General features: G+C 33.0%; 1 protein-coding gene across 2 annotated transcripts; it reads left to right on the forward strand.

Annotated features, from left to right (window-relative positions):
• Positions 1 to 4,237: 4,237 nt before the first annotated feature.
• Positions 4,238 to 27,871, forward strand: LOC8265536 (187-kDa microtubule-associated protein AIR9). 2 transcript variants are annotated; one of them, XM_048372674.1, is made up of 38 exons: positions 4,238 to 4,443; positions 5,294 to 6,157; positions 6,786 to 6,857; positions 6,945 to 7,010; positions 7,190 to 7,261; positions 7,365 to 7,430; positions 7,563 to 7,625; positions 7,735 to 7,800; positions 8,755 to 8,854; positions 9,105 to 9,206; positions 9,816 to 10,048; positions 10,149 to 10,263; positions 10,494 to 10,614; positions 10,730 to 10,905; positions 11,716 to 11,851; positions 12,110 to 12,210; positions 12,315 to 12,362; positions 12,940 to 13,124; positions 13,403 to 13,520; positions 13,657 to 13,784; positions 17,472 to 17,640; positions 18,574 to 18,692; positions 18,891 to 19,059; positions 19,170 to 19,254; positions 19,348 to 19,421; positions 19,512 to 19,631; positions 20,473 to 20,668; positions 20,756 to 20,877; positions 21,352 to 21,559; positions 21,760 to 21,833; positions 22,910 to 23,048; positions 23,370 to 23,551; positions 24,223 to 24,378; positions 24,596 to 24,727; positions 25,648 to 25,706; positions 26,643 to 26,675; positions 26,762 to 26,893; positions 27,432 to 27,871. In XM_048372674.1, exons 2-38 carry the CDS (start codon positions 5,333 to 5,335, stop codon positions 27,606 to 27,608), a joined length of 5,139 nt encoding a protein of 1,712 aa, XP_048228631.1. In that variant the 5' UTR covers positions 4,238 to 4,443; positions 5,294 to 5,332; the 3' UTR covers positions 27,609 to 27,871. The 2 variants fall into 2 exon arrangements, with proteins under 2 accessions (XP_048228631.1, XP_048228630.1); XM_048372673.1 differs by having other exon boundaries at positions 4,239 to 4,447.

Here is a 27,871-nt window from a genome sequence, read left to right on the forward strand (position 1 = left end):
ACCATGCCTATATGCAGAAATTTAAATTTCTTTTTAATATGTTCATGTAATGCAGATGATGAAAGTAAATGTAAATTTTCATGAGATTTATTTAAAGCAATAGTTTATTCAGTTTGTTTAATAGAATAATTTTGTGCAAAATTAAAAGTTCCAATTCGATAAATACTATTAACATTTTGTTTAGGAATGGACCAATTATGTAACTGATTTTCTATTTCTGGGATATTAGACTCTTGAACAGTAAATTCTTCAGAATTTAAATCAGAAAAAGTAGAAGAAGAAGAAGGAGAAACTATTTCTCGACTACTAAAACTGCGAAACAACGATGTCATTACCAAAGACAATAAACAAGTAAATAATGTTTAGGATAGTGGGACCACCTACCGGGACCACCCTGACTGATAATTGAGAAGACGGGCTGACCAACGGAAAATCAGGCTGACCAACGCTACCTTAAACAATATCACGAGTTTAATGACTAGGCTCTGATACCATATACGGAGCAGGATCTTAATAATAGAGAATAGTTAGAAGAGAAAGAGAATAAATGTAACTTATTAATCAATAAATTAATAGAAAAACTTATAAAATTATATATATGTTTGAATCTTATGTGTTAAGAATGTACACATGTCAAAATAAAAAATTTATATGTTAAAAATTAAGCATACGTGTCAAAAAAAATTAAATATTAAAAATTATTCGATAAAACATCACGTAGAGGAGATGATTGAGTGGTTCAAGGCGTAATATTGGAATTGCTATATAGACTTTTGTTCAACGATGATTCAAATCCATCTCTTTTCGTACATTCACCTAATTTATCAATATTTTACTCATTGCAATGTATCAAATTCTATAATAATTGATATCTCTATTTCAACAGTTATATATATTTTTGTTATAAATTTTCTCTTTCTAATTTTTGTGGTAAAAAAAAATGAAAAGCAATGAAAATATCCTATAAATCTGTTATATATGAATGAAAGAAAACTTCGATCAAACTAAACTCTTATTTTTTTTTTTCTGTTCTTTACTTAGAGCATTTTTAATGGTGTTTTTTATTTTAAAAAAATATAATTTCTATAATAAAGAGAATTTTAAAAATATTTAAATATAAAAAATATTTTTATTTTATTTTAATCCAATGAACTCTTTATATATTATTATTTATTTTACTTTTATTTCTATAAGCATGAATAATTTTAATTTTTTATTCCTTTTCTTAATTTTTACTAATAAAAAAATAGAACTTACAAATACCAACTAATTAAATGCACAAAAATTAAATAAAAGAAAAATAAATAATTTTCTTTTTTTTATAGCTAAAATGGAGAACGAAACAAAAATTGTGATACTACATATTTACTAGTTTGCCTTTCAATCAATTATACATTTTTTTATATAAAAGAAAAACTATTTTAAATATATAAAGTAAAGAAATGAACGAAAAAAAAAAACTTTTTTCATAAATAGTGAAATTAAAAAGATATACTTTTTTCTAGTAAAAGATGGCCAAATAATGTTAAGGGCAAAATAATAATAATTTCATAGACAGTGACTTTTTCACTGATTTGTCATATTTTTCTCTCATTTTAGAAATAAATAATAAAAAAAAAAGATAAAGTTTAAATTAGTTGCTTTCCACCTTTTAATTATCTCTTGTTTTTAAATAAATAAAAAATATTGTTATTCTTCATTTTCTTTATTTTATCTTCCAGTTTTTGATGTTGTTGTTCATTAAAAAAACTGTTTATTTGGTAATTAAATAGAATTTTATGATTGATTTTTATTTAAAATATATTATTTATATTTTTTCATTTTGAAAAACAGTATTTATATAATAAATAGAAATTTAAAAACTGTAAAAGTAAACAAGTTTATTATTTTACTCTTTATATTTACTTGTATTTTTATAAGTATTAATTGTTCCTTTCTTTTTTTAATTCTAGCCAATTGGAGAAAGTAAACGTAAAATATATAGATTAATAAAGAATTGGGCTAAATTACCCTCACCATTCCTAAACTTTGGGTTAGTATCACTAAATTACTTAAATATTAATTTATAATACTAAATACTTTGAATTCCAATTTTAGTTATACTAAACTCTCAACCGTTAACTTTTGTTAACCATATTAATAGAAGGTTGACAAAAAATCAATCATGTGTAATTCTTTTAATAAAAAATCTATTTATTTTACATAAGACATGTCAACAGCACATGTCCTATTAATTCTTTCTTATCCAAAAATAATAAAAATTAAAATCAAAATTTATGAGATTTAAATAACTGGGTAAATCGATAACTATTATAAAATCAAAATTTTTCACTTCTTACACCACCCGTAAGATTTAATAACTCTACATCTAAATCAATAATAGCCTCGCCGCAACAAATTCTTACCAACAACCGGTCTTGCCACCATGCAGTGCCACCAGCAACCACTCTTACGCCCCAAAAATTGCACTTGCAACTAGTCTTGCTTCCGGCCATTGCAATAGCCAGTCTCGCCACTTCACAACGCACCAACAGCATTCTTGCCATTGCACAACGCAACATCACTATACATTAGTGATAGATCTATCAATTTTGGTTGGTTTTACCATGTTTCAGATATGATATTTGAGTAATGAAATTGATGATGTTTGGGTTTGTTGATAATTTGGGGTTGTTAAATTTGATCTTCAATTGTGTTAGAGATTGGAATTTGAATGAGTTGTCAAACAAATTGTTAAAACATATTTTCAATGTTATGTTGAGTTAAAGATGTCTCTTTAGATTGTTAAATATTTTTTATTGTGTAAAAATTACAATATTACACTCAAAATGGAGAGAGAATAAATGGGACAAATATTGCTGACATATTTCATTTAATGACGTGACTTTCTTTTTTAAAATATATCAAAATAGGTATAGAGTTTAATGTTATTAAAATAGAAGTTCATAAAGTTTAGTGTTATAAATCAAAATATTTAAATAAATACTCATTATTTTAATTTGTTCTCAAAGACACTTTCTTATAATAATTTTTAAAATTCTATATTAAAAAAGATAATATGAAAAATCGATTGTACTTATTAAAAGAATAATAATTATGAATCAACAAAAATAGTTTATCCTAAACTTAAGATCATGACTACTAAAAATCTCACATATATATACTTTTCACATGCTTTATATTTAAATGCAACAAATGTTACTCGCTAATTTTTATGTCAGTAAATAAAATTGACTTGTCATGTGAATTTTTTTCATTGTTAAATTTTAAAAATTATTACTGAAAAGTGTTTTTAAAAATAAATTAAAAGTATATATATTTATTTTAAAATTTTAAAAAATTAGAAAAAAATATTTAAAATTTAAAAGTTTAGAATTTAATTAATAATTAGGCATTCATTTTGTTACTTGTAATTTTTTATTTGCTAAAGAAACAATATTTTTTAAATTTATTTAAAAGCAATTAAAATTTTTTAAATTTAAACTTCAACATAATAAGAAGAACAATTTAGATTTAAAATTTAACTTTTTAACTGTTTTGAATATAACAAAAAAGTAACTGAGCCTGTAAACAGATCACAAAAATTTTATAGCTAACAACCAGAAGATCAACAAGTAAAAAAAGAAAAAACAAATTCCCAATGAACCGCTCAAAATAGACATCATATCCATTTAAAGTGACCACTATATTGATATCTTTTTTAATTAAACCATTATATAATCAATCTTAATTCTCAAATCACCACTTTGAGTATTTGTTAATTCACTTAAATCTTTTTAGTGAATAAGACAACTAGCCTTACTATACCCACCAAGCAACAAAGACTAGTAATTAGTTTTAGATACCATTAGAAATACAATAATTAAATTAATTTTTATATTTTACTAATATATAACACACATTTGACTTTTGCCAACAAATTTCATATGTATAGTGATAACAGTATTGGAATTAGACAAAATTGGATAAAAGATAAAAAAAAAGACAAGTGATATAATTGAGGCCCAATGGGCCTACTAATAAAAAATAAATAATAAAAACAAAATTCAAACGTTTCTTTTTAAAAACGTAGCATGGGAAATACTTTTTCCGCCAATTTCACCGTCACTAATTCAGACAAAACGCTACACTACAATACTTATTTTTCATTATCCTAAAAATACCAAATAATATTTCAAATTAAATAACTTTTTAAAGACAAAAACCCGCACTCTCTCTCTATCTCTCTCTAACTTTATTCTTCCTTCCTTCCTTCCTTCCTTCCTTCTTCTTCTTCTTCTTCACTTTTGAGTTTGCTTTTAAAGACACAAAATTTAAAACCCTAAAGAGAGAGATAGATGGATAGATAGAGAGATAGTACAGTACAATGCTGTTTCCTAACTTCTTCTATTTCCGTTTCTTGTTTGCTTAGATCTGTACAGTACTCTGCACTGTTCACTAGGAGTGAGTAAGTCTCTTCTTTTTTGTTTGTTTGTTTTGTTAGCTTTTGAAAAATTTGTTCCATTTCACACTTTGCTCTTTAGATCAAGAGACAGAGAGCTTTGATAAAGAAGCTGCATTTTGTGTTAGATCCCAAGTATGCTTTTTCTTGTTTTAGCTCTGCTTTTTTCTTTCATTGCTTTAAGCTTGTAAGGATTTTTTTTTTTTTTTTTAGCTTTTTGCATTGTGCTTCATTATCTTGGTGGTTGAGAAAAGCGATGAAGATGATATAACTTGTGAATCATGGAGGTGTCGGTTTTTACATTATTTTAGTTAGTTAATTAATTAATTGATTAAAAGTGGTTGAAAATGACTCCTTAACTAAAAAATTTAGTGCTACTACTAGTAGCAGTAGTTGCATTATCTTGCGTGAAAATTAGGGCTTTTTCCTAAACCTGAAATTAGTTATGATATTAAGTTTAAGTTACATTTTTGTTTAATTCTCTCTTTCTTTTCTTTTGCTACTTTCTCAACAACCCAATTTTTTGTTGTTTTATTATTATCTTTTTTTGCCTAGGAAGCTGCAGTATTTGCTTTTTTCTACCCAATTAATGTACATTGTTATTCCAACTAACAAAATCTATCTCTTTTTTCCCTTTTTGGGTTGTGATTGAACTATTATCAGTTGATTGTTATTCTTAATTTTCTAATCTACCAAATCTTTGGACATTTTTAAGGTTCAATTTACTTAATTGCTTAGTAATTATTTACTCTAAATGGTGATGCATTCCCTCTTAAAAACAGAAAAAAAAGAAAAAGAAACAGAAAAAAATTTGGAATTTATGTTTTCTTGTTTTGTGGTGGGCTGGATCAGGCTGTGCTTGATTTACAAGCACAAGTTCTTTAACTTGCAATGGAGGAACCGATAATGCCATCTGCTATTGAAGAGCCTGTGGACATGATTCGAACTCCAGAGAAACCATCTTCTGTTACTTCAGTGGAAAGTGCGAAAAGGGTCACAAAAACTACAAAACCTACTATTTCAGCAACCTCCAATCTTTTAGTACCAACTGGTTCTTATAGGAAAAGAGCTGAATCAAGAAACAGTTTAGGTTCAAGTTCAAATGTGACCAAACCATCTTTAGTTGCTTCATCTCGTAATTCGAACTCAGTTCCTGTGGCAAGAAGAGTTAGCACTGGAGGAGTTTCTGAGAAATCTTCTGCAGTAAAGCAACCAAATAGTGTTGCAGGAAAAAATACTCCTGCTGTTTCTGATCCAGTTAGGCGGTCTCTTCCGGAGCTTAGAAGGAGTTCCTTGCCTTCAGTTGCTACAAAATCTGTAAGCCGAGCCAGTGTTTCAGGGGCTAGGAAGTCAGCTCCTGCGACTCCTTTGGATAGGAGTTTGAGATCATCAACAGGTTCCGATATAAGTAAGCCAGAGATTGTCAAGAAACCATCAGTTAAACCAGCATTATCAGTCTCTTCCTCCTCAAAAAGGGTTTCTTCAATATCATTGGACAGTACAGGCAGTAGTGCAAGTAGGAAAACGGTTTCAAAAGTTTCTTCACCATCGGCTCGCTCGCCTTCAGTTTCTAGTGGAATGAGAACTGGATCCTTGTCAACATCTGTGGATAGAAGTTCTAATTTGTCTGGACGGAGGAAAATGGGCACTCCTGAGAGCCGGGATTCTCGGTTCATTGTTCTTCCCCAAGTGGAGATTAAAGCTGGTGATGATGTGGTAAGGATGTTATTGTTGTTAAATATTTTAATACTAGTTGTTGTGTGCAATATGTTAATTTTAAATGTAATAATAGTCTAAAAATGCTTGAGGAATGCATTATGCTCAATTGTTCATCTTGTCTCCATAAAGGGTTTAAACATATTTTCTGATCTGGTTCGTTCTGTTTGTGGCCATTTAAGTGATATTTCTGTTCCAAATCTTCTTGCTTAAGACTTTGTAAATCGTTCTTATTGGCCTTGAGAATGAGTTTAGAAGCAAAAAAAAAGGCTGTTGACAATGGGCTTGTTATACCTCATCAACTGAAAAAGAGAACAAATTGATATTTACATGCTGGTCTTCTTTCATTACCGAATTTCTCCTTTTATAGTACTCAATTAGTTCCTTGGAGTTTTAAAACAAATTTAATGAGAGAACTATGAACATTGACAATAGAGTTTCTTGTACAAAACCTGGTGTTGTATGTGTCAACATGATAGCTGTAAGGTGTTATATGCTTGTTTGATGCTCTTAAAATTCTGTACACTGTAATAGTGGCCATTGCTCAGTTTCTCCGTTCTCTTTACTTGCCGTTTGTCTTTTCAAAGCCTTCCATTCTTTCTTTGTAAGTGCTCTCTTGTTGCTACAGAGATTGGATCTTAGGGGCCACAGAGTTCGAAGCCTCAATGCTAGTGGGTTGAACTTATCGCCCAATTTAGAGGTAACATAAATGCATTAGTGCTTATGTGTGCTGAACTATGTAATGAATATTGTTTTGCTGATGGTTTTCTCGCTGATGCTCCTGTAGTTTGTCTATCTCAGAGACAATCTTTTATCTACATTGGAAGGAATTGAGATACTGAAGCGGGTTAAGGTTTGTTCTGCCATAATTCATAATGATTTCATTCCTTAGTTTCAATATGACAAACTTTTAGAAAATTAGACGTCCTTAAGTTGATGAAATTCCAACTTCTAAACCTGTGCATAAGGCATGTCCTTTATGTTCAAGTCTTTGCTAACAAAAAGCTTAGTAACCATGGTGCTTTCTGCCAGGTTCTTGATTTAAGCTTCAATGAGTTCAAGGGACCCGGGTTTGAACCTCTGGAGAATTGCAAGGCTCTGCAGGTTTGTTTTTTATGCGATTCATCAATCAAGTTTCATGATCAGAAACATTCTGCAGCTTGTAATGTTCTGTCTAATGAGGTGCTGAAGTATTTATCACTTGTAGCAACTTTATCTTGCCGGTAATCAAATCACCTCGCTCATAAGCCTTCCCCAGCTTCCTAACCTGGAGGTAAGCCTTTGGATGGTTTCAGCATTGGCTGATCAGTTGCTTTAATTCTAAATTTAGTACAGATTTTTTTTCTTCTGTCTTCTTCTAATTTTTCCTTACCCAAAATAATCATGTTTTTATATCGGGCTCTAGTTCCTCTCTGTTGCACAAAATAAATTGAAGTCTCTTTCAATGGCAAGTCAACCTCGACTGCAGGTTTGTTTGCTTTTCTAATTTCTATGATATCCGCATAAGGCTTCTTCATCTTGTGATGATTAATCAGTATCTTGAACCACTCTATCCTTTTCCCCCTTCTCTTTTGCAGGTATTAGCTGCCAGCAAAAATAAAATAACAACATTAAAGGGTTTCCCATATCTACCTGTCCTTGAGGTCAGTTATATATTCTGAATCTGTTATTTTACATCAGGCATTTGCTGCATGGTTACTGAAGCTGTCTTCTATTTCGCATGATAGTCTTATATGTGTTGTCAACAACACAGCAGCTTGTTGTGTTGTACATAATGTATGTTCACACTGCCCAAGAAAACTGTCAAGTCCTCAGGGATGGCAATATTTATTCAGTCTTTAAATTGACAAAATAACAGAATAATGTACTGAATCCCTTCAATTATTTTCACACCACTCACATTTTGTTATGAAATAGGGTTTTGGGCTATTGAGTTTGGAGGCCTTCTGGTATGTGAACTGATATTGGAAGATCTGGATCATCCTGGTCATCTGAACTTTTTGCAGATAAAATGACTGAGCTAATTTGAGATTGAGATATGTTAAAACCCTAATTTTCCTGCCTGTAATTGTATTAAGTGGAAGATGGAGTTGAAAGGCACTAGTGTGCAAGGATAAAGACAATTTTTAGAATCTGGTGCAAGGGAGCAAAGAACTTAACTATATGCTTCTGCATTGAACATGTGATTTTCAACATCTGAACTAATGAGGATTGGCACACATTTACTTTTTTATTTATTTATTTTGTATATGCTTAATTTTGTATTTAATTTCTATGATCATAACAGTAAGAAATAAGATGTAAAGCTCAAGGACATAGGACTTGGGTAAACTTCTTAGGGCCAGTTTGGCATTGCTGTGGGGGCACCTAGCTTTTGAAAATTTGAATTTTTTTATTTTTAGTTTTTACCGTATATGCTTAAGCATGGTCTAATATGCTTCTCCCAAAAGATGGATTCAAAACGGAGCTATAGGAAAAAGATAAAAGAATAAAAAAGAAAATAAAAAACCAAAAGCAGGTGGGAAAAAGCAATGCCAAACTAGCCCTTTAAACAAGCCAATATATGCTGATACCAGTATTACTGTGCTTTACTGCAGCATTTACGAGTAGAGGAGAATCCTATACTTAAGATGCCGCATCTAGAAGCAGCATCTATTTTGCTGGTTGGTCCTACACTGAAAAAGTTTAATGATAGAGGTAATCAGTTGTTTTTTCTTTAAAATAATATTTCCACTTTGTTTTTTGGTCCCTTGCTACAAATCCGAGTGGTATATTACTTCCAGTATTTCTCATATATAAATAATGAGTTTTTTATTTTGGCTTCATTTGCTTATCTGATTCCTTTTCTTTGCTCTATTCTATAAAACAGAGGTACTCAGGTTAGCAGGTTTCTTTCTTCAAAAGTGCTTAATTTTTCTTGTTTTTCTCATGCTGAAAAATCTGATAGATCTTTCCCGAGAAGAGGTGGCAATTGCAAAGCGTTATCCTGCTTGTACTGCCTTGTGCATTAGGGATGGCTGGGAGTTCTGTCGTCCTGAGAATGCAGCAGGTATAAAATCAGTAAAATGCGATTTGTTCATGCCTGGTTTAATAATTACATTAATTAGTGATGGAATTTATAATGCATCGTGACTTTCTAACTGCCCCACGGGACAAGTTGGCATTGTAAATAGTTGGTTTAGAAGAAAACTTTGTTCTGCTTGATTTTTCTGGAAGCTAAGGTCCTGCTATATATGTGTGTCTTATGCAAGTATTGAACACCGTAACACATTAAAATGCTTAAGAGATGCTATCAATGTTGAATGCCACAACCATGAAACTACTCACTTCCGTTGTATGTTAAACATGAAGGTATTTTATTTTAAACATGTTACTGCACAGGCATATGCTGCATAGCTAATGAAGCTAACATTTGTACCACCATGCCAAGCCATTTGGTGCATTGCACTACTATCCCACTGCCGTCCGACATAGAATATGTACCAAGTGCACCTCAATCTGTTTCAGTTCAGACACTTGGATTGGCTTTTGAAGGCCACCTATCTTTGCCACAATCGTTGCAACAATCAGTCCTTGAGTTTCAAGTTATTAAATGTGCTGAACTCTTGTAGGTTTTCTGTGCAATTTCTGAACTTATATCATGGTTTTTGTTGAACAGATTCTACTTATCAGTTTCTTTTCGAGCAATGGAAAGATCATTTTCCCCCAGGCTATCTTCTCAAGGATGCTTCTGTTGATCAACCTTTTGAAGAAGATGCTTGCCGCTGCCACTTCAGTTTTGTCCAAGACAACACTTTGAATGTGGATTCACAACTAGCCTTAAGATATCAATGGTTTATGGGAGAGAGAACACTTTCAGATTTTGTTGCTATTCCTGATGTCACTGAAGAGGTAACTGATTCATGCATAAATATCAGTGGCACTAAGCTGTTTAATGGACATTGATGCAGCTTTTCATTTATTTTCTACTGATGCACCATATGATGGTCAGGTATACTGGCCAAAGCATGAAGACATTGGTAAAATCCTAAAAGTAGAATGTACCCTCATATTGGGAGAAACAGAGTATCCTACAATATTTGCCATATCTTCGCCAGTTAAACGAGGTATTTTTTGCTCTGGCATTATCATGAGTGGTTTAACACGGATGCGTTTATGATCATCTAGAACTGAAGCTAATAATTTCCTAGCAACCATCTCTCACCTTTTGCTGGTTACAATCTGGTTTTAGTTACCAATCCAAATTGATGCAGTCTAACATATTTCTTAATACAACATTTTTTGTTACCCAACTTGGATCATATAGTCTTCAACCTTGCTTTTTCCATCTTGAAAGGAAATGGAATTCCAAAGGTTGTAAACCTTGAAGTGCGTGGGGATTTAATTGAAGGAAATATTATCAAAGGCTATGCTGAGGTTGCATGGTGTGGTGGAACTCCAGGGAAAGGTGTTTCCAGGTAATATGGCATCTTGAATGTTGCAGCTATACTCTCCTTGATATGTTTGAATGTGTATTTGTCCCTTTTCAACATTTAAAACAATGAAGTTAACTTTACCTTTCCTATTCTCTAGTTGGCTGAGGAGAAAATGGAATAGTAGCCCGGTGGTTATTGTTGGTGCAGAAGATGAGGAGTATCAGCTAACTTTAGATGACATTGACTCAAGTTTGGTTTTCATGTATACCCCAGTTACTGAGGAAGGTGCCAAAGGAGAGCCTCAGTACAAGTATACTGATTTTGTTAAAGCAGGTTAGTAGTATATGAAATTCTTATTTTTTTCTTCCTTGTACTCTTTTTTTCGCCTATTTTTTTCTTCACTTAATCTGTTGTTTCTCTTTCTCTTTGTTAGTTTATGCATGAAAATAAAATACTTTGCTGCTTCTCTACTCTAGATGAATTCCTTCAAATATGCTTGATTGTAATTGAATGAGCGAGAATCTTAGAGGAATATCCTTTGGCATGTGCACATTCATTAATAAAAGAAGACATTGAATGAAGAATGTCAAAAATGAGTTCAAAGGGCTGAAAATATTTCCTCCTAAAACAGGGAAAATGAAAGAAAAGAAAAACTATTCAAAAGCAATTTCCAGACTATTTGTACATTAGCTAGTGAGACCTCTTGTAGTTTACCAATGCAGATATATGACTTTTCTTCACTCCCATTGTACAGAGCTTTTGAGTAGAATTTGTTAGAAGTTGTATTTATCCCACATCGTCCAATTACTGGGCTGTTATGGTGCATATATGTGGATTGGGTACTCTATTCCTTTACTTTTGGGAATGAGTTCTACCCAAGCCCATTTGTCAGAATTCACACTTAAGCTGATCTTTTTTTTTTTTTTTTTGTAATAAGTACAGAATGGATATGAAATCTTCTGGGTTTAAGTTATATTACACTTCTAAATTAATAGAAAACACATAGGGCTCTTACCCACTTTCTGCATTTTACCATAAGTAGGATAATCATTTTATATTTATAGGTTTCAATTATTGTTGCCATTACTTTTAAGCCCAACAATTTGGTATTGGATTCTAAAAGGTAATTTTCTATGGTGACAGCTCCTCCATCAGTCACTAATATTCAAATTGTTGGAGATCTTATTGAAGGAAGTATCATAAAAGGAGTCGCAAAGTACTTTGGGGGAAGAGAAGGTCCCAGCAAGTTTGAATGGTTACGTGAAAGCAAAGAATCTGGGTTAGTGCGTTCATTTATTTCATGCTCTAAAAGACACTGGGAGAGAGAGTAGACCAACTTGTTATCTTTATGTGGTTTTTTCTCACATCCTATAATCATTAGAAGATAAACTTCGTCTTAACTTTGATGCTCATATCATTTTGCCTTTGAGGTCTTCTGTTATTTATTTTTTCGAAACAGTCGGGAAGGTCTTTTTGCTCATTCTCTTGATTTTCATACTGCTCTTGCTTGGTTCATTTTGTTGTTTTCTTATGGCAGAGATTTTCAATTGGTTTCAATGGGTACGCCAGAGTATACTCTGACCAAAGAGGATGTAGGCCGACACATAGCTTTTGTTTACATACCGATTAATTTCGAAGGTTTGTCGATTACTTCTTTTTCGTTTTTGCTTCTGGGAATGGAACTGCTTGTTTATCTTGCTTTCTCTTAGTTCATCTTATAAACTGTGACATCTTGATTACAGGGCAGGAAGGGGAATCTCTATCAATAGTGTCTCCTGTGGTGAAGCAAGGTAAGTGGAAACGACGCTTGCAGTTTTTTTGGGGCTCTGTTTGGCATGTTGTGATTTTATAGAAGCAACAGTTTCCTCCACATTTTTAGGGCTTATATGACAAATATTTTATAAAACAATACTAAGACATCAAAGAAATTTAGTTTCCATAATTGATTTTATTCAGCTCTTCTGCAGCTGCAGGTTGATCATCGATTTAAGATTTGGATATTTATATGTTTATTTGAACATTGATTGAACTAGAAGTTAATTCCAACACTAATTAGGCAAGCAAGCAGCATTTAGGAGTTAATCTAAATAATGCTCTCTTGGATATCCATTTTATCCCGTGTCTCAACAAATGAATTGTGTGGGTTTTGATAGATATTTTAGCCAATACTTTCTTTTGATGCAATTCTTGATAGTGAGATTACCATATGAAATGATTTCTTGATGTGCAAGTGTTTGCCCATGCATTTACTATCATCTCTTTTGGTAAATGTTGTTTGAGTATCTTTATCATGTCTTTGTGGTTTTATCATTTTGCCATTAACTTCCTCTTGAAATGATGTCTTTGTCTTTGTTTCCCACATTCTAGCACCTCCAAAAGTGACAAATGTTAAGATTATTGGCGATATGATGGAAAACAGTAAGGTTTCTGTTACTGGCATTGTTTCGGGAGGAACTGAAAGTTCTAGCAGAGTTCAGTGGTTCAAAACAACTTCTTCAACACTGGATGGTGAGAATGGTCTTGAAGCAGTAAGTGCATCCAAAATTGCTAAGGTATGTGATGTTTATACCTTGAATATGCAAGTGTAAAGTTGTGAATCAGCTTGTATTTTATGCTTATGCACTCGACACATATTCTTAGTTTAACTTTTGCCTTTTCTAGGCATTCCACACACTTTTTTGAGGCCCTTTATGCTTATATCACTTGAGACATTTTCTTAATGAAGTCTATACCTTGAATATGCACATGTAAACAAAATTATGGATCAGCTTTGGCCTTCTATGCTTTTATATTTGACACATATTCTCAATTGAACTTTCACCTTTTTCAGGCATTCCGCATACCTCTTGGAGCAGTTGGATACTACATTGTTGCAAAATATACTCCTATGACTCCAGATGGTGAATCTGGCGAATCTGTATATGTTATATCTGAAAATGCAGTTGAGAGTGAGTGCATCTCTCTTTTTGCCTTATTACATAGTTGGAATTTGAATCATATGCGAAGAAGCTTCTTTTCCTCGTCTTTCTTATGATGGTTTAACACAATCTAGTTTCCTAATTTATAATTTTCTGTCCTTTCCAGCTCTTCCCCCAAGTCTGAATTTCTTATCTATTACTGGTGATTACACTGAAGGTGGAATGTTGACAGCATCATATGGCTATATAGGTGGTCATGAAGGAAAAAGTGTGTACAATTGGTATCTTCATGAGGTATTGACTTCAATTGGTGCATTATGCAGAACTGTTCTTTGACACTCAGTATTGTTTTCTGTGCGCCTGAATCAATGTTGTCTAAATCAGATGGGAAGGCTTTGTTGAGCTGAATTTACATGCTTGCTATAACAAATGTGGTTGTACGATGCGGATAAGGAAAAATCAAGAAAAATAAAATTCAAAGAATCAAGAAATTTAGAACTTTGGTTTAATATTTATAATTTCAATAACCAAACAGTAATTCTGTAGTTTCCAGCATTTTCTGTGGGGTGTTTCTGTAATTAATAGCTTTTCTGGAAGGGTAGTGAAGTTTATTTTAGGTATTTATTTTATTTTAAGTCTGATTTAAGAATTTTAATTGGTTTAGTATTTCCTAGTTAGTATTATCCTAGTTTAGAATTCCTAATCCAAGTAGTATTAGGATAATTTAGTCCATAAATATCTAGGCTTATAGAGTTTTTTCAGATTCAATAAACAAAAATTTCCTGCAAATAGTTGCTCTAGAATTGTATGTTTCAATTCTCTTTAGGTGCGACTCCTAAACCTTTTAAGTGTTCACTCATAGAAGTTTTCTTATATTTTCTTTCTGTCTCTATTTCATATTTGAATTTTTGTCAAATTAGACCTGATTCAATTTTAAAGTCAAATCAGACCTTAAAATCTTTTTTAAAACCTTTATTTTCCACAAAAATCAACATAGAACTGGTTATCTAACTATGTCTTACTTCAATCTTTTAATGATTCAGATAAGGAAAATATCAAGAAAAATAAAATTCAAAGAATCAAAAGATTTAGAATTTTAGTCTAATATTTATAATTTCAATACCCAAAGGGTATTTTTGTAGTTTCCAGCTTTCCTTTTTTTGGGACTCTATTTGATTTTAAGTCTGATTTAGGAGGTTTAATTGGTTTATTATTTTCTAGTTGGTATTAGTTTGAAACTTTCCTAGTTTAGGATTCCTAGTCTAAGTAGTATTAGGATAGTTTAGTCTATAAATATCTAGGCCTCTAACAATTATTATAGGTTTTTTTCAGATTCAATAAATGAAGATTTCTTGCAAAATGTTGTTCTAGTATTTGTATGTCAATTCTCTTTGTGCGACTCTTAAACCTTCTAATGTTGACCCTTGGAAGTTTTCTTATATTTTCTTTCCTTCCCCTCTATTGCATATCTGAATTTCCGTCAAATCAGACCTGAATTTCAATTTTAAAACCTTTATTTTTTTGTGAAAATCAATGTAGATAGATTATCTAAATTTGTCCTTCATCAATTTTGGTATAAGAGCTTCAAGATATTTGTGTGCTAAAAACCAAACTGGACCAGCTTGTTCAACCGGGAACCAGTGATTAATCCAGTCCGTCGGATTAAACTGGTTTTCTTACATATATTTGTAAAACAAATTATTAAAAAATAAAGAAAAAATTTGTTATAACACCAAAAATTGAATGAGTTTGTATTTAAGCTCATTAGAACTTGCATTTAAAAGAAACTTAATAATTATTTTAAAAGATTTAATGTTTATAATTTATTTCTTACAATTTATATATTTTGTTTTATTATTTTACTTATAGTATATAATTTATTGATATGCATCTATTCAAAATTTGTTAGTTAATTATTTAAATTTTAGTATTTGGACTTTATTAAATATTATTAAAAGTTAATAATTTGGTTTATTATACTTACTATTTTTAAAGTATAATAAATAAAATATAATCAATTCCATTAGACCGGTTCAAGTTCAACCAGTCAAACCGGTTGAACCAATAAATGACTCTTTGACTGATTCACTCTTCGGTCCAGTTTTTAGAACACGATTGAGGCTATGCAAACAAGACATACAAGACATGAAACAACAATTACTGAATTGCGAGATGAATTGACTAATCAGTTAGACACAACAACGAACAAATTAGAAGCTAGGATGAAACAACTGATGAAAATGTCTTAAGACCAAAATGCTGCCCAAGTAATCCCTCAACTTCCAGTTGCAAGAGTTTATAAGGTGTTACAAGTTGCATGTAGGAAAGGTGGGGAACATCAACAAATTAGTCAAAACCTACGTAACCAAAAACAAAATATGGCGGGAGATAACAACAAGAAAGTCAAGATAGATATCCCGGATTTCAAGGGCGATGTAAATCCAGCAATATTTTCTGACTGGTTAAATAGTATTGAATCTTACTTTGATTGGTATAATATAGTAGACAAACGAAGAGTGAGGTTTGCCAAGATGAAACTTATGGGTTTTGGCAAAAATATGGTAGGACAATGTTGAGCATGGGTTGCAAAAATCAGGACAACCACCAATAACAAGCTGGGGTGATATAAAGGCAAAATTACAAGAAAAATATCTGCCTTATAATTTTCTTGAGAGGTTTTGAGAACATGTTACTAAATCTGTAGTAATTTGACACTACTAGTACTTGGGAGAGAAATTAATTAGATGTTGCTTATTCTAATTGGTAATTGAATTAATGCTTATACAGGCTCTTTTTTTTTTTTTGCTTATAAAACTCAAGAGCAGTCTTTTCTCATCCTGTCCTGTTTTCACTTTGAAAATTTATCATTAGAGTGGAAAGCGAAAAGTTATTCTTGTGATGACTGGAATATATCTCACTGCAGTAAGATCCTGATAAGTGACCCAGTGATTAGGATGCTGCATATATTTTGGACCTTAGTAATCAATTGATAGGTTACTCATTTTTAGATTTCAGGAAAATGTTAAATACCACATCATGCGGTTCTTATTATAGTCATGCGAAAATGAAAATCTAGGTTGTGCTTGTGCAAGACTAATCCTAATCCATTGACACGATTGTACCCTTCTGTGGGCATGTAGTTATCTTTCTCAGATGCTGTTGAATTGTTGAAGGGTACTTTTTCTCAGCTACATTGTTTCCATGATTGTCTTATATTACCTTGTATAAATGTTAGATTATGAGATATCAGTAAAAAATTGAACAAATGCAACAACTCTTTTGTGATTTCAGCAATTGATCTACTTCGGTGCTAGGCGGCTATAACTTTATGAATTTCTCAAGTCATGGATTACAGTGTTAACATAATCTAAGAGACAGCATATTTTGTTAATCCTTTCTCAAAAATGTCATATCAATTTGGGAAAATACATTTGACTTTTTGAGCTCCAATCCTAATCTATTTAACATGTCTTTTAACCTTTTTTCTTTATCATTTTTTATTAATTTTGTTCGGCTACTTTGTATTCTCATCTCTAGTTCTTTTTTCTACATTAATGTTTCATTAAACAGCTTGGTGTTGGTTTCAGCTATGTTCTCTTTGGAAATGCTTACATTTGAAATGCATTTTTTTTTTCTTTCAAAACTTGGAGCGAATTTCATATGATTAGATCTGTTACCAAATGAGAGACCCATTTCTGCAGTTAGCTTTTCTTATTGCTATAGATGTCTTAGTATGCGTGATATGTCTCTTGTGTGCTTAAATGTCAATATAATCATGATTTTCTTTAAATTCCTCTATCTTTTTGTTTAGGATTAGTTCAAATACCTTGACTTTCTGAGGCTGAAGGAGCACACCTTTGAATATGGTTATCTGGGACAATATGTTCTATTTTTGTACCTTAAATAGAGAATTTATTGGATATTCTAACATTGGATATTTCACAAACACATATGGGCTCAAATGTTGGTTGGAATTTGCAGGCTGAAACAGATTCTGGTACTCTGATACCTGAGGGTTCTGGAGTTCTTCAGTATCGTATTATTGGGGATGCAATTGGTAAGTTCATATCCTTCCAATGTGTCCCTGTCCGTGACGATGGCATAGTAGGTGAGCCAAGAACTTGCATGGGACAGGAGCGAGTTCGACCTGGTAAATTCTCATGTCTGGGAATTCATTTTTTGTTAATGACAAAATTTTTACATGTTTACAGATTAGGTAGATAAAGTTAATGAAAATCTTATCAGTAATTCACAGTCATTACTCAAATTTGGATATTTGACTGTTCAGGGAAAAGCATGTCATTTTAGCAGTATTGATCATCCACAGTTATTTTCTCACCTAAAGTTGGTGTGTCAGAGGCATATAATTTTCTAGCTGTTTCTGTAAGCAGTTCATTTCATTGATGCTTGCTGTGTGTGTTAGCCAAATCTTAACATGCAAACTCGCTGCTAGTTAGAAATATTACTCTAGCACTGTTAACAGTATATTCTGCAAAATAAGCATTTAAGAATAGTTAAGTAGACTCGAATGGAAAATAAAATAATAGATGCTGTCATTGCAGATTATTCAGGACCATTTTGTTTCTCCCCCTTTTTCGGGAAATGCTGAGAATAGAGGGAAAGAAAACACGAGCAAAAGATCAAGATTACAATTATATCCTCATCCATTACTAAGCATAAGATTAAGTATTGGGTAAAATTGTAGACTTCTTTGAGAGTACGACAAAAGTTATTATCTACTGTTCATTCTCTCTCCAAATTGGAGTGAGTTTTAATCGGGTTCTAGGGTTAAGCTTCCCTATTCATTATTCATTCCTTAACCTTTTTCGAATCTTTTCAGACAAGGAAAAGGTCCATCCACGATGTTCCTATCTTTCCCCCACTCTCACACAAGCTGTTAAACCATAATTAGATATTTTGCTCATGGAATGTTGTAGTTCAGTGAGATGAATACTCTATTTCAAAAATTCTGATGGTTGTATATTTAACCTGTTCGGCATGGATATGTGCCTGCTGTCATAAATGCTTTCTATTTTTTTCATAAAAAAATCATTTCTTATGCAATGTGGTTTTTCATTATTAGGAAGTCCAAGGCTGCTTTCTCTACAAATAGTTGGAACTGCTGTTGAAGGAACTGCATTAAGTGTTGACAAAAAGTATTGGGGAGGTGACGAAGGAGATTCAGTTTTCCGTTGGTTTCGGGTACTTAATGCTCTCAATCTTACAAAGTAGGACTAAACAATTTGAAAGTGACATTGCCAAGTACAGAACGTTAATGTCATTTATTAGCTATTTGGATGCTACAACAAAAGGAAACAAATGTTTCTTAAAGTCTGGTTTGCCTATAATTATACTCAACCCAATCTGTTACAAACTGATAATTAGTTTCTACTTGTGCAGACTAGTTCAGATGGCAATCAAAGTGAAATACGTGGTGCTACTGCCGCATTGTACATGCTTTCAATTGATGATATTGGATTCTTTGTTTCAGTTTCATGTGAGCCTGTTAGGAGAGATTGGGCTCGTGGCCCTATTGTTGTTTCTGAACAGATCGGCCCTATCATACCTGGTATAAAGTTGATTTTCCCCAAATTTTCTATGTGAAGTGATTTAGTCAGTGATCATATTGTTGTATACATATATTAAAGACACAATGGTGTACATCTTATTTTTATGCAGGCCCTCCAACTTGTCAGTCGTTAGAGTTTCTGGGATCTATGATGGAAGGACAACGTCTGAGCTTTGTTGCTTCTTACAGTGGAGGGTGAGACTTAGTGGAGAATCTTAGACATTTCTTGAAACTTATAGCCTTTCTGTTTTAACACACTCCTGATACTGAAGCAATTCTGTGATTCAGGGAGAGGGGAAATTGTTTCCATGAATGGTTTAGAGTGAAAAGTGATGGTGTGAGAGAGAAATTAAGCGCTGATGGTAGGTTTTGTCGATTTTCTGAAGTTAAGTTCCTGTCTGCAAGTTTTCTTGTTGGAATTAGTGGATTGAATGGTTGAATTCTTTATACAGAGTTTTTGGATTTGAAATTGGAGGATGTTGGAAAAAGTATCGGACTTGTTTACACTCCAACACGGAAAGATGGTGTAAAAGGAAATCCTAGGACCATAAAGTCCAATATGATCGCACCAGGTGGGTTGTATTCCATAACTTCACATGTATTTATGCAGATTAAACTCATAATTATATTGGCATTCTCATATTTAATTAGGTACACGAGTCTGCTGATTATTAAGAGACATCTATTTCTTCTTTAATGCTAAAAGTTAAGACACGGTTATTACGTTTTTTTTTTTTTTTTTTTGGTTTTTTTTTGGAATCAAGGGCTCTGCTAGACTAGGATCTTTAAATCTTGCTGGAATACTTGCATCGTTGTCATGTTTATGAGATTATTTCCAAGTGCATAAAGGCAGTCTTTTCTCTAGGACGAGCTTCATTTATATTTATCATTGCTTTGTGAATCGGAATTAGTACTACAGTAACTTTCTTACATGCTCCTTGGTTACTAGTTGCTAGTGTCATGAATCATCAGTTATTCAGTTTCTTGCTCCTTGGTTACTGATCGCCAAAATAGCGGTTTTAGAATTTAGAAAATATGCTACTTTTAAGACATTTTGGACACAATCTCAGTTACCATGTTAGTCATGCAATCATCCTAAAGGTTTTAGGAAATAGGCCAATGATCTGTACTAGGCTAATATGCTAGTAATTGTGTAGCGTCCAATTTTCATGGTTAACATTTCCTGCTTTTATATATAAATTTTTTCATTTGTGGTGATTTATAGTGATGTTGCTTTTAATAATTGATCTTTTTCATTTTTTCAATTTTCCATTTAAATATTTATTATTGAAGCAAGTGAATCTTATTCATATCTTTATCTTCTTTTCATCATTGATTTTCTATAGTAATATCCTTGTTTTATAACACTGCCATTGGATTCATGGTTAATCCCCATGTTTATATTTCTAACAGCGGATCCTGTGGGACTGGAACTCGTGATCCCTAACTGCTTTGAGGACAAGGAAGTGGTCCCTCAAAAAACATACTTTGGCGGACAAGAGGGAGTTGGAGAGTATATTTGGTACAGATCAAAGAACAAGCTACACGATTCTGCATTGATGGATATATGTAATGCCGGTGATGATGTTGTCTTATGTAGTAAATCATTGTAAGTACTAATATATTTCTGGTACTTGTTTTCAAAAATTTTCTCGATTTAACTCTAATCTCCTGAAGATTTGTGCTTCCCTGGCAGGACATATACTCCATCACTTGAGGATGTGGACTTTTACTTGGCCTTGTATTGGTTGCCCACTCGTGCAGACAGCAAATGTGGAAAACCATTAGTTGCAATCTCTGATTCTCCTGTTAAGCCAGGTATCATCTTCTGATTTTCTACTTCCATATTTTTCTTGGAGAAAATGGTAAGTTTGCTCCTTTGCAAAAGATTATGGGTTTTATTTGGGGAAAAACACCTCTTTGCAAAATGCCCCAAAACCCCCAAATTCCTGTGCAAAGTAGAGAGCCTCGTGCTCTATGGATACCCATGTAGTGGTTGGCAAGAAGTTTGCTTTTTAAACAGCCTTAACTAAAATGCCACTGAACTTCTATTAGGCTGTTGAAACCTTTCTGTGGAGAATTCTATTTTCTATTTGGGCGCTCATTAATTTTCATATGTTTGGAAGTCTATGAAACATTTTTCCTATGTTTGCTGTATTTTAGTCCTTTTTGAGCCATGATATGGAAGATTCATTTACTCGATAATTTTCTATACCAAGATAATTCAATTTTTAATATTTTTCCATCATGAATTTTGCTCTTTAACATGTTTGAAGTTAAATAATGTGGCAGGTCTTCCAGTTGTTTCTGATGTTCGAGTAAAGGAGTTGTCTTTTGGTATGTATTCTGGAGAGGGAAAGTACTTTGGTGGCTATGAAGGATCAAGCCTCTTCAGCTGGTATAGAGAAACTAATGAGGGGACCATCGTTCTTATTGATGAGAGTAACTCTAAAACTTATGAAGTCACAGATGCGGATTATAATTGCCACTTGTTGTTCGGGTGCCTGTTCTAACTATTTCATGTTATTGCATCTTAAACTACTTTTCCGTTGGGGTGCCAAACTTTTTTCTGCATTTCATGGTTTGTTTGTTTGCATTTAATATTGTAGACTTCTGATTATTAAGGTATTATTCCATTTGTATTAAGAAGTCCAACTAGTTTTACCTATTTAGATTTATATGTTCATATGTTTCTCATAGGTACACACCAGTTCGTTCAGATTCACTTGTGGGCGAACTCAAATTGTCTGAGCCTACTGGAATTATTCTCCCAGGTGATCAATTACTTTTGGAAATTTTGTGGGTAATGTTCATGTGTTTCTTATAGGTGTTTATTGTACTTATCCCTTGGGTTTATGAGTATAAACTCTTAGGCTAGCCGAACTTTTTACTGGTGATACCCGACTTGTGAATTTCTGTTAGCATGTTGATCCACTATAGTGTATTGATCAAACTGCTAATTATGTGGAGAAAATTAAAGATGGTCATGATATGTGGAATGCAAGTTCAACTAGCAGTGAACTAAAAGTTATCTTCCGAATCTTTTCAGATGCTCTGAAGTCTGAATATGACTAATTGCTATCTGTTTTTGTTAACTGAAGCCAACCTTTTATACTCTTAGTATGACTGGACTTGGGCAAAAAACTAGGGGTGGATGGCTAGGTTTCTTATTCTTAATATAAGAGTCGATTGGTTTTAGAATTAAAAAACGAAATGCCCTCCTAACACTTTACTGTGTACTATTATCTGTTGCTTTGGTCCTCTTGGCTAGATTAATTCTTTTCAGCATCAGACTGATCTAAAGCTAGTTTTGGATCCTAAAGCTTAGCAAGAGTGACACATGCATATTAAGGCGGTGGTCTTTTGTCGCAACAATAACCTCTTAGCCTCAGAGCACTTGTCATGAGCAGGACCTCTAGTGCTCATCTGTAGGCAAATTAAAAATAATGTGCATGTTTTAAATATCTTCTTCCTTAGAGCATTTTCCCTCTGCTTATACTTCTCTGGCATCTACTTTAGCTTATATGACTTGGATACACTTACTTATGCTTAGCAAAAATTTAATGCTGGTGTGCAAGAGTGGCATATACATTTTAAGTTTGCAAGAATGGGCGTCATATTATTCTCCCTTGTGCATAATTAATTAAAATGGGCATAGAATTTTTATTTTATCCATTGACGATACTTACCTTATTGTCTTCTTTGCTTTACATTTTTGATAACCATTTGAAAGCTCACATGATATAGACTAGATTACTGGAAAATATGTAGAGATTTCCTAGAACTTAAGCCATGTAATAAAGCTAAGTACTGTTACTTATATCGAATTTGATCTTGATTTCTTACTCAGAACTTCCAAGAGTGGAAATGCTTGCTCTCACTGGAAAGGCAATAGAACGCGATGTTCTCACTGCTGTTGAAGTTATACCCAAGAGTGCAGCTCAACAATCTGTCTGGAGCAAGTACAAGAAGGATGTCAAATATCAATGGTGAAATGCTAACTCTTAGCCTATTTCATGGTTTACTGTTTTTGCTAAATGCTTTAGTATTAAGAGTTTTTCTCTTACAACTTTAGGAGGAAATTTTTTCTTATTTTTGTATCTGCTAGTGAATGTAATGAGAGCATTCAGTTAGTGTAATTATCTTTGGTTAAACTTGTAATTGCACACAGTTAGATGGCTGTATTTATTTGAAAGTGTGGAATTACCTGATAAAGTCAGAAATCTACCATGTGCCTTAGGAGTTCTTTCATAGGTTCATTAGCAATTGCCACTTTATTGCTTCCCTTACTTGATACAATGATGCTGCAGGTTCTCTTCATCTGTAATTGGGGACATAGACTCCTTTGAGCCCTTACCGGCACAACGTTCTTGCTCTTACAAGGTGCGACTGGAGGACATTGGTAGATGCTTGAGATGTGAATGCATTGTGACTGATGTGTTTGGAAGGTCAAGTGAGCTGGCATATGCTGAGACTGCTGCTGTATTGCCAGGTGTTTTGTTGTATGCTTGCAGCCTGTTAGCTCAATGATTATCCTTTTGTTTAGATAGTTGGAAATTATTGCATTTCTTTTACCACTGATTGGTGTGGAATGTTGTGCCACTGTTGAATGTGTAAATTGGAATCTTCAGTTTCATTCTGACATTCTAGATTCCATTTACCACAATCCATGTGCTTTTAGTTATTCTCCTTATGTCGTTCTGAGATTTAATTAACTTTTCCATGTCCATTTCCAGACCGCAAATCTCTTATATGCAAGTATGTAATTCTACAATTGCAATTCCTTTATTGTTGTTTATTTAAATTATAAACAAGTGTTTGCATCTTTTTTATTTTTCCTATCCTTCAACTAAACAAAAATTGTACTTCTATGAATAATCAATCCATTCGGGTAGACTGTATGAGCAAATACTTTTTCTCTTTTTCTACTTTCATTGTCTTCTTTCTTGTTAATGATGGGTCTTGGTTCTTTCCTTGGATTTTCCATGCAACATATAAACTAGATGCTATATGGGGTTTGAAGACTATAATTGTCGGGTTTTCTTTAGATTTATTTTTCTTTTTTGGTGTCCTTATTTCTTCTATAGGGAAGCATGTGTTCCTTTATATGTTGGTTCTAGGGTTCCTTGTCAATTAATTAATGAATTATTGTTTTATCTTCAGGGATTCCTAAAATAGATAAATTAGAGATCGAGGGACGGGGTTTTCACACCAACTTATATGCTGTTCGAGGCATTTACAGTGGAGGAAAGGAGGGAAAAAGTAGAATACAGTGGCTCAGATCAATGGTTGGTAGTCCTGATCTGATCTCAATACAAGGTATGTTAAACAACATTTTGAATTGTTCTTCAGCAACTGTGAAGTTTCTATAGCAAATGCTGTTCTTCAAGTGTTTATTATTGTTTAACAAATTGATGATTTATATTAGTAGTTTATTTTGAATGTCAATAGCTTGCATAATAAAGATACAACTAAATTAGCCTGGTTTTCCATGTTTTTGAATATTTGACTCCAAAAAAGTGAATTGGCATTGCAGGAGAAGTGGGAAGGATGTATGAAGCTAATGTAGATGATGTAGGGTACAGATTGGTGGCTATTTATACTCCTGTGAGAGAAGATGGTGTTGAAGGGCAGCCGGTGTCTGCGTCAACAGAGCCAATTGCTGTTGGTAAGAGGAATCCCTTATCCTACTGATTCTTTACCTTTTTTTTTTTTTCAAAAAAATTTCAGTTTTATTTTGTTTGACTTCAACTGATTTGGAAAACTTTGGCTCATTTAAAATTCTAGATGATGCTTTGCTAAACAACTGGGAATGAAGCTTTCTTTGGTCACATGATTAGTTGCCCTGATTCTTGTAGTACCAAGGGACACTTAAATTTCCACTACACAGAGACAAACACTCATGTTTCTATATGATATTTGAAAATTTTGGTATCAAAGAAAGATTTAGAACAAAGATGTTCATATGAAATATCCATGGCGTCACTTCAGATGACTTTTACACAGCAGAATGCATTTTACAATTACTACTTCAAGGGATAACCAAGCTCATAAATATTTTTAAAAGTCAGGACCTGAATGATCTCAGCCTGAAAACCATCTGGAAGAGTTTGGTTTGTCTCTAGCTGCAACTGTGCTTCCCATGCTTCTTTATTGGATACCCAACTTTTAGTTCATTCCTTTGTATTTGTGGAGATAAGAAATTATTCTCTTAATTAACCATTATTTAATCAACTTTAGCTTCTATTTTCCTACCATATTAATCATCAGATCTAAAAACATATGAGCTAAAAGTTGAAATCCTATAAGGTTCTCTTTTTGTTTCTTATTAATGAGGCTAAAGCAGATAGGACAAGGAATCAAACTAGCATGTCAAATTAATTCATGATTAAACAAAATTTCGCTGGAGTTATTTTATTTTTCTACAAGGACCAGCCATTGCAACATTTGTGCATTCCATACTTTGTACTTTTATTACCTTTTCTTTGATTTTCCTTCTCTTATTTTGCCTATGCGATAAGTTTTATGATTGTAAAAGTCCTGTTTGAAAATCGAAGTTCTGTTTCTCTTTGGCATGATTACTTACAGAGCCTGATGTTCTTAAAGAAGTGAAGCAGAAGCTTGAACTTGGATCTGTGAAGTTTGAGGTCTGTATAATTTGGTTTTATCAAGTTTTCTTTGATTTTTTCTAATCTTTTCTATTATTTCTTTGGGCTACAGGAACAGGGACATAAATATACGAGCTAAGATGTCTAAACTATCATTTCATTCTGTTAAAGGACAAAAAGGGGTGTCCTTATATTAATAATTCTTTTAGCTTCTCTAGTGCTAATGATAGTTGTGCTTTAAGTTTTTGGATGAATCTATACTAGATCTGTTTTACAGAGAAGAAAGTGAAAGAAAGTGAAAAAAAAAAAAGAAGAGGGAAGGGGGAGAGTCAAAGGGTTAGGATGTTATGCCAATCACTCCATGCTGTGCTTGTCCTGATAAATGGTCAAATTTCTTATGATCTTAGATGATCAAGGGGGATGCCTTGACCAATGTGCACAGGAGGGAAAGAAGGGTTGCTTCAACTTTTTGGTTGTTTGACCCAATCTGTAAGCGGTAACATGCTTGCTATCCAAGAGATCGAGTCTTGATAGAATCTTGAGACCTAGATGCATGCAGGTTGTTATACACTAGGACTTGTTCTTATCATGTGAAGCAAGTGCATTCCAGTGCGTTTCTTGTACTGTTTCTGCAGAATGAACAATTAATCAATCGCTATGGTTGTTACTACAAATGAATATCTAATACTTGAAAAAAGATTGGGATAAGGAATAGATCCAAATGACTTCTACTTGTTGGCTCTTACTGTATGGAAGATGAATTTACATAATTCTCATCTCATGCGCATATAGCAACAGATTTGTAGATTGCATGTAATGTATGCTCGGGCATGAAAAAGTTTCATTCTTGAAATATTTCTTTACCGTCTTCAGTTCAATACTTTGCTCCCTTGATCGTATGAAATTTTATCTTCTTTCCGGTTTTCCTCCAATGCATAAAGTAGTGCATTTGTTAACTAAGATTTTTGTGAACAGGCATTATGTGACAAGGATCGTTCTCCCAAAAAGGTGAGACTACTCTTTCTACATTTCTGTGCATAAAGTTCAGATTTTCAAATAGAAAGGTGACTTAATACTGTCATTACAATGTGCAGGTCCCCGGAGAAGGGAGTCTTGAGAGAAGGATTCTAGAAGTTAATAGGAAAAGAGTCAAGGTTGTGAAGCCGGGTTCCAAGACCTCGTTTCCTACAACTGAAATTCGTGGAAGTTATGCTCCACCCTTCCATGTAAGTTTCTTTCCTAAATTTGGATGGTTTCAGTTAGTCCTGTTTACTTTGTCTAGAAGGGGGAGTCTGTTTTCTGATTCGGTAATTATGACTGACTAAATAAGAATCATCTAGGTCAAATTTTTGCATTTTTAGACCTTCCAAATACTATGTTTTTGAGTTTACTTTGGACTTAAAAGCCAATATATATATTTTCTTTTCCTGTGTTGCTTTCTAGGGAATAACAAATTCACAACAACTACCTAAAAATATTTCTTGGGCACTAATGTTTCAGAGAAAGCTTTTTTTTTTCTATTGGTAGTTAAGCTATCACATAAGGCCATAAGCTATGCAATGTATCAGATCAGTTACTATAAAAGCAGGACAGACTTCACAGGTGTTGGGTGCTTTTCCTATTGAACCTTTTCCCAGTCTGACAAAACTATATGGGGGGGAAAAGTCTTGACCACCGTTGGATCACTCGAATATCATACTAATTTTCTTTCTCATTTCTCATGCTGTTAGTAGTTAATAATCTAACATACAACCATCGTGCCAGGTCGAACTTTTCAGGAATGACCAACATCGGCTTAGGATTGTAGTGGACAGTGAGAATGAAGTTGACCTGATGGTTCATTCCAGGCATCTGCGGGATGTTATTGTCCTTGTAATCCGAGGCCTTGCTCAGAGATTTAATAGTACATCACTCAATTCTCTCCTCAAAATAGAAACATGATGTAAACATTGAATTAATAGGAAAAAAAGAAAAAAAAGAAAAAAAATATATATATATATATATATATGTTCAGTTGTAGGATTTGGTTCATTTAGTCACCAATCTGATCCCCATTTTTACTTACCATTTATTCTTGTTTCCTTGGCGGTTGTTCTGTGTGTAAGATATGCTTGTGCAGTGCTCCAAATGCTGGAGGTGTCAAAATATTTGTATATTATTACATATCTACGAGTTATTTGAGAAATCTTGGCTTTCAATCCTTA

Source organism: Ricinus communis, chromosome 4, assembly GCF_019578655.1.
Source record: "Ricinus communis isolate WT05 ecotype wild-type chromosome 4, ASM1957865v1, whole genome shotgun sequence".
Lineage (NCBI taxonomy): Eukaryota > Viridiplantae > Streptophyta > Magnoliopsida > Malpighiales > Euphorbiaceae > Ricinus > Ricinus communis.

Excerpts from the sequence above, each read along its gene's own strand:
- LOC8265536 (XM_048372674.1), top strand. The coding sequence starts at position 5,333 with ATGGAGGAACCGATAATGCCATCTGCTATTGAAGAGCCTGTGGACATG. Across the intron at positions 7,626-7,734 it reads CAAGTCAACCTCGACTGCAG|GTATTAGCTGCCAGCAAAAA; the intron begins GTTTGTTTGCTT and ends TCTCTTTTGCAG. Across the intron at positions 8,855-9,104 it reads GAAAAAGTTTAATGATAGAG|ATCTTTCCCGAGAAGAGGTG; the intron begins GTAATCAGTTGT and ends AAAATCTGATAG.